Genomic DNA, 13,065 nt, shown 5'->3' with positions numbered 1-13,065 from the left:
GGTAAAATAGACAGAAATAATATATTTATGGCTTACCAGGGAATTCTTCCTTTAAGTTGGGGAAATTAATATTGGTGTAGAGAACTGGGGCAACTGTTGCCATTTCACCCAGAGCCTCCTCTTTCTCCCACTTAAGAGTGCTTCTCAGGGCATTCAACATTGTGTCATTTTCTCCTTCCACAGTGGGAGCTGATGATGTCCAAGAGTTGTTAGGATCACTTGCCATTGGATTAAAGGCTGAACTTTTATCCCTGGGAAAAAATAAATATCTTTACTTTATAAACATAAAATAACTTTTTAATATATGTTCAAGTATAGTTTTCATTAAAACATATTACAAAATAGTTAAAAGTAACAGATTTATAGCAAAAGCCACAATAAATGCAACATACAATAATATCATACACAATCATTTAAGCAGACTAATTTATATATAAATCAAACAGAAATTAGTACAATTTAAGTTTCCATAGAAAATAAGGCTTGTACCTGGCATCAGGATAAGGGGATTGTGCAATTGCAGAGAAAGCTCCCAGTCAACTTCCAGGTGGCAAAGAATTATGTGGGAGATGAGGACTGTGTCCAATAAGGCCATTCATGAGAGGCATCCGTGAAAAAACATCTTAAGAGAAAAAAATAATTCCATTTGCATAATATTCATAAATAACAAGGAGTTGAAGTAAAGCTGACCCTTGAACAACACGGTTTTTAACTGCATGGGTCCACATAAACACAAATTTTTTTCAACTGAATGTGGATGGAAAACACAGTGAAACCCATGCATAGAGAGGACCAACTTTTCTTGTATGCCAAGTTCCATAGGGCCAACACTTGACTTACGTATTCTCAGATTTTGGTTATACCTGGGGGTCCTGGAACCAAAGCCCCAAGTATAGAAGAGATGCTTATATTTCTAAATCAAAACCTTTAATGCAATTTAAAAGTAGGATTTTTTTCAGTATTATATTATATAATACTTAAAGAGTGACTTTTGGCTTTAAGATTTTGAAATATGATCTCTACAGCTTGATTATTTCATTATTGTGTACTAGAAATAGCAAGTGTTCCGGAGTCCAAAAGCCCGGGGTATGAACCTCAATTTTACCTGCTAGAAGCAGAATCAATTTCTATTTCTGTAAACCATAGGTATTCTGTTATTTGGGTTAATTGAGATAATGTATGTACAGCTCTAAACATAGTTCCTGGTATGCAGTAACTATTCGACACATATTAACTCCTAAAAAACACTAATGAGTCACAGCAAATGCTAGTAAGTTTTATCAAATATTTTTTCTCTTCATTAAAAATTTACAAACAGATGTTTCTTATATTTTATTCCTGTTCCTCCTAATACCAAAAAAAAAAATCTACGATTATTTCCTTTTTTTTTTTTTTTTTTTTTTTGAGATGGAGTCTCGCTCTGTCACCCAGGCTGGAGTGCAGTGGCAAGATCTCAGCTCACTGCCACCTCCGCCTACCAGGTTCAAGCAATTCTGCCTCAGCCTCCTGAGTAGTTGGAATCACAGGCACTTGCCACCATGCCCAGCTAATTTTTGTATTTTTAGTGGAGGTGGGGTTTCACCATTTTGGCCAAGCTGATCTCAAACTCCTGCCTCAAGTGATCCACCCGCCTCAGCCTCCCAAAGTGCTGGGATTACAGGTGTGAGCCACTGTGTCCACCCCACTTATGATTCTTAAATTGAAACTTTCTCTAAATTAGTTTTGAGTAAGCAATATATCTATCACTATCAATCAGATGATTATTGCTAAAAATATATACACTCTGGTTTTGGCCTAATTTTTATAACTTACAGTTCAGCCCCCAAACACATTTGAATTCTTATTCGAGCTTATTCACAAACATCAAATACCTTATCGTTTTCTTTCTGAATAGACATTAGGCAAATAAAAGGACCATCTTATGTTTCTTTACAACACTCCTTTAAGCATGTAACTCCAATCCTTATTGTGAAAGTCTACTTGTCTAAACTATTTGGAAATAAGCCAACTGCCCATATTGGAGCAGTTTCCAGAAAAAAGAAAGAACAACAACAAAAAACTTTGTGTACCTTCAAAAAGCCCTCCCAATTAAACTTGGTGATGTGTGGAAATACACAAGGCCTCTGTTAACTGTTGCAACACTTAGAGCCATACTATTACAGGAGATCCACATCACCAATTAATTACACAAATAGCAATACAGAGTTGACTAATACTTGGTATAACTAGAGAATTCCTAACCTGATCACCTGATTTTTTTTTTTTATCTAATGTCATTCCATTAGATTAAAAAAAAAGTCTCATACACATACATTTTACAATGTATAATGGTCTTTCACTTAAACCACATCATTTGAATGTTACAACACTAAAGCCTACATAGCTCCAGTATGTATGTGCAGATACTAAGGATGATCACTGACAAGTTTAAAAGATTTTGTCTCAAAGACTTCCTAGAACTCTCTGACTTCCACAAACGGGCTTACCCTACTAAATGCCACAGCTGGGTCCACTGGATCAGGTTTTCACAATGACAAATATCTCACGACACTTACATTTACTCCAAGGATTAAAGGGCAAGATTTCTGCTTTTTTCAAACTAGAATGCTACATCTATTTTCAACTTCAGTGAAAAGCAGGTTCCATTAAGGCAGGGGTCCCCAACTCTGGGGCCACAGACTGGTACCAGTCCATGGCCTGTTAGGAACCCAGCCGCACAGTAGGTGAATAGCGGGCAAGTGACCATTACTGCCTGAACTCCACCTCCTGTCAGATCAGCGGCGGTATTAGATTCTCATAGGAGCGCAAACCCTATTGTGAAGTGTGCATGCAAGCATGTTCCTATGAGAATCTAATGCCTCATGATCTGAGGTGGAACAGTTTCATCGCAAAACCATTCCCCAACCCACCAACCTGGGTTTGTGAAAAAATTGTCTTCCTTGAAACTGGTCCCTGGTGTGAAAAAGGCTGGGGACTGCTGCGTTAAGGAATGTGGAATTTTAATAAACAATATCAAATGTCTTTCATGTAATTAGGAGAAACAAGAGTTTATTGACAAGGAGAATGTGATCCATACTGTAGCTAGGTATCAGTGCCATCTACTGGTATTACAATAATAATCTTGTAATAATCTACAATATTACCATGTTGAAACTTTTCCCAATAGTAATATTAGCTATTATTTGTTAAGTACTTTTATGCTATGCTAAGTATGCTAAGCACTGTCTTAAAAGCTTTACAGCTTCACGAAAACCCATTGAAATAGGTTATTATGTTCAGCTCCATTTAAGCGAAGAGGACCCACAGAAATTAAATAATTTGTTCAAGGACAAACAAGCAAAAGCAAAGTATTTCTTCTTATTTTATTCAAGAAGTGGTCTTTTTTTTCCCAAGTCCACCATATCTACCCAAACTAGTCATATTAGTTTATAAAAGTTCAAAAGTTACTTCACAACTTTTACATAAAGGTATTTCAAGTTACTCTATCTCAATCTTGAAAATTCTGTTCTCCACTTTCTGAACTTTATTACCATCAGACAATAAAGCATATTACATATTACATAATAACATATTACACTTTGCCTCCCCTTTCTCATCACTTCTATTGAAGTTACTCCACTGAAGATTAGCAACAACCTTCCCATGGTCCAATGAAACAATGTTTTTCAAGTAGTCATGTTACTTAACTGTACAACCTGTCTCTAACGATCATTCATTTCCAAGATCCTATACCTCTCACTCAATGTCTCAAATCTCTCACTACTTTTTTTTACTTTCACCTAACCTTTAAAAGGAAGATAAAAAACATGTAATTGCACACCTAATATAAATCAGATGAGTTAAGCATATACTTAATTACATTTAATTAAAAAGCATTCCTCGAGATTCTATACTCTACTGGCAGTATATTCTCTTAATAAATCTCATCCTTCCCACATCTGCAATTAGCACAATTACACAGATAATTCCTACATTTTCATCCATCTCCTTGACTAACTGCAACTGCCTGTAAGTCAGAATAGTGTATATGTCCCATTTCTACCAATCTAAAAGAGGTCTAAAACTAAATTCACTGTACCTCCACTACCTTCTATCAGCACACACACTAAGTCTTCCTTTGTTTCATGTTTCATGATTATCCTCTTGGCCTCTGGTTTGTACATAGTCTAATTCACTTTAATTTCCCCCATTTCCTCACACCTTATATCCATTCAGTAGCACAGTCCTACTTGTTCTGATGTCATTTTCTCTCGTATCTATTCCTTCCTTTCAATCAGCACTGAAGTATCTTTACATGGAACCTACTTTTTAACTTAGTCTCAACCACAATAACCTCATTAGTACAATTCTTCTTGTCCCAAATGTATTCCCAATATTGACACCAGAGCTACCTTAGTGAAACACATAAGTGATCAGATCACACCACTGGTGTAAGGTCTTCAAAGGCTCTTGGAAGCCTCTAGGGAAAAGGCCAGCTGCCTCTGCCTATTTCTCAGAACCCTTTACAATCAGCACCAATGTCCACTTCTAGTTTTGCTTCCTTAAACAATGCCCACTCCCTTTGCTCTGGAAAACGTTAAAGTTGCCATTCTTGAATAACTATGTGTCATCCTATATGTAACTTGATCATGCTTTGCCCTTACATTAGAACTACTATTCTTTCAAACAAGAACAATGAAATCTTAGTGATTCATAAGGCTGTACTTGAATTATACTGCACTATAATACACATTAGTTGTATACCTGAAAGTCTACAGTATTAGAATTACAAACTCCTAAGGGTAGGCAACCTGATTCACCTTGTATTACACATTAACACCTTGCAAAAAAAAAAAAAAAAGAAAAAAAAGAAAAGTAAAGAAAAAGAAGTCATCTTCTCAAGACCCTTTAAAAATGAGACTGCACAATGAAGTGATTTTCATAATGATTGTAAGATTTTTTTATAAAGAAATACATCTTTGATTTTTAAAATATGCACTTTCAGTTCAGAAAACATAAAGACAGGTCATTTTTATATGTTGAAAAGAGAAATACTGAATAGTTCTTAATCGTTAAAACAGCATATGGGGGCTGGGCGCGGTGGCTCACGCTTGTAATCCCAGCACTTTGGGAGGCCGAGGCAGATGGATCACAAGGTCAGGAGTTTAAGACCAGCCTGACCAAGATGGTGAAACCCCGTCTCTACTAAAAATACAAAAAATTAGCCGGGTGCAGTGGCAGGCACCTGTAATCCCAGCTACTCAGGAGGCTGAGGCAGAAGAATCGCTGAACTCGGAGGGCAGAGGTTGCAGTGAGCCAAGATCATACCACTGCACTCCAGCCTGGGTGAAGGCGTGAGACTCTGTCTCAGAAAAAAAAGAAAAAAAAAGCATATGGGAAAAATTAAGGCAAGAAGTAGTAATGATGAGTATACTACCCAAATGTAAATCACATGCTTAGCCTAGCAAAAATCAAGGTAAATTTATGTTTAGAGGCTAAACTGGTAAAAACTCAAATATTTCCATTATGTGCATTATGGAATTTTCATGTATATACAAAGTTGTTAGTAAAGGTTACAAATTATCCACACACTTTGGCACTTATACAAGAAAAGGATAAGATATCCTCATGTTATTCAATTCAGGATATAGTCATGAGGCAGTGACAATAGGATATAGAGAAATGTTCCTATGCTCAAATCATCAGAAATATATACTAGCTGGGCACAGAGGTCCATGCCTGTAATCTCAGCACTTTGGGAGGCCGAGGTGGGAGGATCACTTGAACCCAGGACTTCTAGACTGGCCTGGGCAACAAAGTGAGACCCCCACCTCTGCAAAAAATCAAAAAATTAGCCAGGCATGATGACATGTGTCTGTGGTCACAGCTACATGGGAGGCCGAGGACAGTAGGATCGCTTGAGCCCAGGAGATTGCAGCTGACGTGAGTTGTGTTCACACCACTGCATTTCAGCTTAGGTGACAGAGTGAGACCCTGTCTCAAAACAAAACAAAAATACATATAGATAGAGTTATACACATGCCACCATGCAACTCCATAAACTCCTTCCTATAGGAGATTCCCGTACCTGTACCAATTTCCCTATCTACTCATACAGACCTTAATCCTAGGCTATCAAATTTCAGCTCTACAGAAAAGGGGAAAAATTGGTAGCTAGTTGTAAGTAGGCAGAAGAAAAATGAACAAAATAGGCAAACATTCACAAAATTTCATAGTGTCTACAGGGATAGAAAGGTCACTGATTTACTATGAAAGTATGTACTGAACACATACTCTGTGGCAGGGCATATAAGCAAGCACCTGGACAACTCTAGCCTTTAAAGAGCTCACAATCTAAAGGGAAGACATAATTACCCAAACAGGTATTATATTTGTGCCATATGCTACAAATGAAAAACCTGGGGGTGGGGTGGTGACCAGCTAACCTCTGAGAGATGACAGTGAAACCGAGGGCAGATCAATGAGTACAGGCAGCCAGGTGAGCAGGGACAGTTCCACACACACACACAAGTGCCTATGTGGGAAATGACTAGAGTGGAGTGAGCTGGGAATGGGACTTGCAGGGAGGGAAGAGGGCAGGCACTGTTACATCCTCCCCACTGCCAATGAATGAGCAAAAGAATTCTGGACATAAGGATAATTACAGAATTACAGAGAATTTCAGGGAGACCGCTATATGAAGTCAGTATTTTTCTATCATTACAAAAGGGTTTTTCTCCCTATCAGTTTGTATATGTGGCTACTAAAGAACAGGGCAAAACTTGCTTGTGTGTGTATATGTACCCACATATATACACACGTGTGAATATAATGTAGAATTATAAAGTCATAACATACCCTGATTGTGTATTGGCAACAGCTGTGTTGGTGGGCGAGGCTGTGGCAATGGAGTTGGCTGAGTGTTCGCAGGACTAAGTACAGCTGTAAATAAGTCTCCAACATCTTTTCCGCCAAGCTCTAGGAGATAAGACAATAATAGTAACAAGATTAAAAGACCAGTAGGGTCATGGTATGGGGAATGCCATTTTCATAAACTAGAAAAACAAAACACATGTGCCTGGAATTTTATATAATTTTCCAAGAATTGCTCCTAGAATAAATTAAAAAAAAAAATAGAAACATTAACAGCTACTAATTCAATATACTGATATAAAATAGTATTTAACTGACAGAAATAATTAGAAGTTAAATTATAACCATGCAAAAATCTTTAAAAATCATATTTACTCAGGTCTTTTAGAAAGCCTAGATGTAGGGCAAATATTTTACCATCTGTGACCATTTTGTCTAGTTCAGGACTGAGGATCCCATCTAGCTGTTCTTCACTTAATGGTCGTGAACTCTGATTGACACTTGGCTGAGGCAAAGAGGAAGGATCATCAGTGACAGGACCAATATCTACAAGAGTAAGGAAAATAAATTTAAAGGTACATTCAGAATACTCACACAAAAATGTATAGCACTATTTACCTGTACTTAATATATAACAATATGATTAAAATAGAGAAATAAAGTCTGCAATTCTGAATCAGAATTCTCATATCAATTTGGAGAGTCGCTCAGTAAAAATTAGACAAAATATATTTGTATTCGGTGCCATGTGAAGTTCTATTTTAAGTAAAAACATTTCCTGAGGAATAAAAGAATACATCTGATTTTAACTTGCCAACTCCTGCCAAAAAACAAACAAAAAAAAGCTTAAGATAGGAGTTTATGAGAAATCGATGTGCAAATAATTGCTTTAATTTGGAAAATAGTGTTATCAAATGTACAGTTCAATTATTATGCACAGTATGTAAAAAGGAATATGTTTCATATGAATTAATGAAAAGCCCTAAAATTCTCAGTGTTTAATATTATCCTTTGTAAATAACTTCAATTATAGGTAATATTTTTAAAGTATTCTATAGGCACATTCTGATTATGTACATTACATTTTATAAAATTGTAACATGCTGTAGCTCACATTTGTAAGAGTCACATGTAAAAGTGGTTTATCATCTACATTTTTTTCATGCTTTCTCAATATTATTACTATCAAAAAGTAAAAATTTAGTCTGTTCTTATTTGATCTTATATTAGGAACTAGCTCTACAACATTTAGGTAATACTGTAAATCACACATTAACAAAAATAAAATTATTCATTAAAGAAAAACTACTGAGAAAGTCACCCAAAGTACAGTACAGCTATAGTATGCTTTAGCCACACACAAAAAGGGAAAAGCAAAGTATGGATTAGTGACAAATTAGCACTACTGATAAACAGCATGCACCTACAGGTTGTTTCAGCTGAAATCACTATAAAAAAAGAAGACTATTTCTAGTCAGCCATCATCCATTGCTCAGTTTCTTACCAAATGGAAAAGCTGAGCGCTCAACCTGGTAAGTGCGTAAATCAAGACCTATAAGACCCAAACCAAATAAAATGGATGATTACCACAGGAGCGGGAAGTGAAGGAAAATACAAACAAAAGAAGAGAAAAGATACAGCAAGACTTTAAGGCAACGTGCCTTAAACGTGATGCAATTAGAAAGACAACAGAAATTAACTAACTTGCTATACCCCTCCTAAAGCAGGAAAGCTGAGGTAGATCAAAAAAAAATGCTGAGTTCTTTAACAAAGCCAAAAACAAAGTTACTGAGAAACAGACAAACGGCTAAAATTGTTCCACACATCACACACCTCTCGCTCACATCAGAAACCAGAAAAAGGGTAAACAGTATTCATATATACCTGAATGATCAACTGATTTTGCTAGATCATCTGAAATTATTCCAAGAATGTCATCATCTGTGTTTAAAACTTCAGAAATATCAGTTAATGGGTCATCAGCAGGACCTAAATATAGTAAATATGTTTTTTAAAATTTCAGTATTTTCTCAGATATTAAGCCATTTGCTAAAAACCTAGAGTACAGCAGATACTGAGTGAGGCAAGTACTAGAATAAAAACCTGAGACTCTTAATTTTACAGTAAAAATTTTTCATAGCAAAGGAGATAATGTTTTGAATTACAAAAATTTACTAAAAATTCAGACAGGCATAGTGGCTCACACCTGTAATCCCAGCAGTTTGGGAGGCCAAGGCAGGTGGATCACCTGAGGCCAGGAGTTCAAGACCAGCCTGGCCAACGTGGCAAAACTCCATCTCTACTAAAAATACAAAAATGAGCCAGGTGTGGTGGCACGCACCTGTAGTCCCAGCTACTCCAGAGGCTGAGGCAGGAGGATCACTTGAGCCCAGGAGATGGAGGTTGTAATGAGCTGAGAGCATGACACTGCACTCCAGCCTGGGTGACAGGAGTGAAATTAAAAAAAAGTAAAAAGGCAAACCACAGAGTGGGACAAGCCATTTTCAACACATGTGTAAGATAAAGAACTCCTGCAAATCAACAGGAAAAAGACACATAGCGAACAGAACAATAGGCAAAAGACGTGAGCAGGCACCTCAAGAGAGAAGAATTCCAAATGGCCAGTAAATGCATGAAAAGGTGCTCAATCTCATTACAAATCCAACAGATGTGGCCGGGCGCCATGGCTCACACCTGTAATTCCAGCACTTTGGGAGGCCAAGGCAGATGGATCATGACTTCAGGAGTTCAAGACCAGGCTGGCCAACACGATGAAACCCCATCTCTACTAAAAATACAAAAATTAGCTGGGCATGATGGCAGCCACCTGTAATCCCAGCTGCTCAGGAGGCTGAGGCAGGAGAATCACTTCAACCCAGGAGGCAGAGACTGTAGTGAGCTGAGATCACACCATTCCACTCCAGCCTGGGCGACAAGAGCAAAACTCTATCTCAAAAAACAAACAAACAAACAAATCCAACATATGCACGTTAAAGCCACACTGAGATTTATCTAATGAAGCCTTTAGACCCAACTCACAGCTTATAGAGAAGAAAGAGTGAGACACCATGAGAAAACATCAGACAAATGCAGAACATCTCTTGAACCAAGGAGGCAGAGGTTGCAGTGAGCCAAGATTGCACCACTGCACTCCAGCCTGGGTGACAGTGCAAGACTCCATCTCAAAAAAAAAAAAAAAAAAATTAGTTGGGCATGGTGGCATGGGCCTTTAGTATTAGCTATTCAGGAGGCTGAGGTTGGAGGATTGCTTGACCTCAGTTAAGTCGGTATTCTGCCACTGCACTCCAGCCTGGGCAATAGAGACCCTATCTCAAAAAAAAAAAAAAAAAAAGAAATGTTTAATAAAAATTACGCTAATGCAATAATGAAAATTAGGTTAGAAAATCTCTGTCACGAGAATGCCACAAAGATACTCCTTGAGAAGAGCAACTCCATGACACATAATTGTCAGATTCACCAAAGTTGAAATGAAGGAAAAAATGTTAAGGGCAGCCAGAGAGAAAGTCGGGTTACCCACAAAGGGAAGCCCATCAGACTAACAGCTGATCTCTTGGCAGAAACTCTACAAGCCAGAAGAGAGTGGGGGCCAATATTCAACATTCTTAAATAAAAGAATTTTCAACACAGAATTTCATATCCAGCCAAACCCAGCTTCATAAGTGAAGGAGAAATAAAATACTTTGCATACAAGCAAATGCTGAGAGATTTTGTCACCACCAGGCCTGCCCTAAAAGAGCTCCTGAAGGAAGCACTAAACATGGAAAGGAACAAACTGTACCAGCCACTGCAAAAACATGCCAAATTGTAAAGACCATCGAGGCTAGGAAGAAACTGCAACTAACGAGCAAAATAACCAGCTAACATAATGACAGGATCAAATTCACACATAACAATATTAACCTTAAATGTAAATGGGCTAAATGCTCCAATTAAAAGACACAGACTGGCAAATTGGATAAAAAGTCAAGACCTATCAGTGTGCTGTATTCAGGAAACCCATCTCATGGGCAGAGACACACATAGGTTCAAAATAAAGGCATGGAGGAAGATCTACCAAGCAAATGGAAAACAAAAAAAGGCAGGGGTTGCAATCCTAATCTCTGATAAAACAGACTTTAAACCAACAAAGATCAAAAGAGACAAAGAAGGCCATTACATAACTGTAAAGGGATCAATTCAACAAGAGCTAACTATCCTAAATATATATGCACCCAATACAGGAGCACCCAGATTCATAAAGCAAGTCTTGAGTGACCTACAAAGAGACTTAGACTCCCACACAATAATAATGGGAGACTTCAACACCCCACTGTCAACGTTAGACAGATCAACGAGACAGAAAGTTAACAAGGATATCCAGGAACTGAACTCAGCTCTGCACCAAGCGGACCCAACAGACACCTACAGAACTCTCCACCCCAAATCAACAGAATATACACTCTTTTCAGCACCACACCAATTCCAAAATTGACCACATAGTTGGAAGTAAAGCACTCCTCAGCAAATGTAAAAGAACAGAAATTATAACGAACTGTCTCTCAGACCACAGTGCAATCAAACTAGAACTCAGGATTAAGAAACTCACTCAAAACCGCTCAGCTACATGGCAACTGAACAACCTGCTCCTGAATGACTACTGGGTACATAATGAAATGAAGGCAGAAATAAAGATGTTCTTTGAAACCGATGAGAACAAAGACACAACATACCAGAATCTCTGGGACACATTTAAAGCAGTGTGTAGAGGGAAATTTATAGCACTAAATGCCCACAAGAGAAAGCAGGAAATATCTAAAATTGACACCCTAACATCACAATTAAAAGAACTAGAGAAGCAAGAGCAAGCACATTCAAAAGCTAGCAGAAGGCAAGAAATAACTAAGATCAGAGCAGAACTGAAGGAAATAGAGACACAAAAAACCCTTCAAAAAATCAATGAATCCAGGAGCTGGTTTTTTGAAAGGATCAACAAAATTGATAGACTGGTAGCAAGACTAATAAAGAAAAAAAGAGAGAAGAATCAAATAGACACAATAAAAAATGATAAAGGGGATGTCACCACCGATCCCACAGAAATACAAACTACCATCGGAGAATACTATAAACATCTCTATGCAAATAAACTAGAAAATCTAGAAGAAATGGGTAAATTCCCGGACACATACACCCTCCCAAGACTAAACCAGGAAGAAGATGAATCTCTGAATAGACCAATAACAGGCTCTGAAATTAAGGCAATAATCAATAGCTTACCAACAAAAAAAGTCCAGGACCAGATGGATTCACAGCCAAATTCTAGCAGAGGTACAAGAGGAACTGGTACCATTCCTTCTGAAACTATTCCAATCAATAGAAAAAGAGGGAATCCTCCCTAACTCATTTTATGAGGCCAGCATCATCCTGATACCAAAGCTGGGCAGAGACACAACAAAAAAAGAGAATTTTAGACCAATATCCCTGATGAACATTGATGCAAAAATCCTCAGTAAAATACTGGCAAACAGAATCCAGCAGCACATCAAAAAGCTTACCCACCATGATCAAGTGGGCTTCATTCCTGGGATGCAAGGCTGGTTCAACATATGGAAATCAATAAACATAATCCAGCATATAAACAGAACCAAAGACAAAAACCACAGGATTATCTCAATAGATGCAGAAAAGGCCTTTGACAAAATTCAACAACCCTTCATGCTAAAAATTCTCAATAAATTAGGGATTGATGGGACATATCTCAAAATAATAAGAGCTATCTATGACAAACCCACAGCCAATATCATACTGAATGGGCAAAAACTGGAAGCATTCTCTTTGAAAACTGGCACAAGACAGGGATGCCCTCTCTCACCACTCCTATTCAACATAGTATTGGAAGTTCTGGCCAGGGCAATCAGGCAGGAGAAGAAAATAAAGGGTATTCAATTAGGAAAAGAGGAAGTCAAATTGTCCCTGTTTGCAGATGACATTATTGTATATCTAGAAAACCCCATTGTCTCAGGCCAAAATCTCCTTAACCTGATAAGCAACTTCAGCAAAGTCTCAGGATACAAAATCAATGTGCAAAAATCACAAGCATTCTTATACACCAATAACAGACAAACAGCCAAATCATGAGTGAACTCCCATTCACAACTGCTTCAAAGAGAATAAAATATCTAGGAATCCAACTTACAAGGGATGTGAAGGACCTCT

The 13,065-nt window shown here is 37.7% G+C and overlaps 1 protein-coding gene across 1 annotated transcript in view; it reads right to left on the bottom strand.

Annotated features, from left to right (window-relative positions):
• LOC100444736 (histone-lysine N-methyltransferase 2C-like) overlaps positions 1-8,845 on the bottom strand; it is a gene marked incomplete at its 5' end in the record, with an annotated part of 59,974 nt that extends 51,129 nt beyond the window's left edge. The window contains 6 exon segments of the mRNA XM_063725835.1: positions 37-251; positions 490-622; positions 6,838-6,957; positions 7,058-7,090; positions 7,270-7,398; positions 8,737-8,845. Of these exon segments, the coding sequence (XP_063581905.1) occupies positions 37-251; positions 490-622; positions 6,838-6,957; positions 7,058-7,090; positions 7,270-7,398; positions 8,737-8,845 (739 nt within the window).
• Positions 8,846-13,065: the final 4,220 nt, after the last annotated feature.

The sequence above is a fragment of the Pongo abelii genome, chromosome 6 (genome assembly GCF_028885655.2).
Source record: "Pongo abelii isolate AG06213 chromosome 6, NHGRI_mPonAbe1-v2.0_pri, whole genome shotgun sequence".
Classification (NCBI taxonomy): Eukaryota; Metazoa; Chordata; class Mammalia; order Primates; family Hominidae; genus Pongo; species Pongo abelii.
The sequence above is the reverse complement of the archived record's forward strand: the minus strand, read 5'-3'. Positions and strand labels throughout refer to the sequence as shown.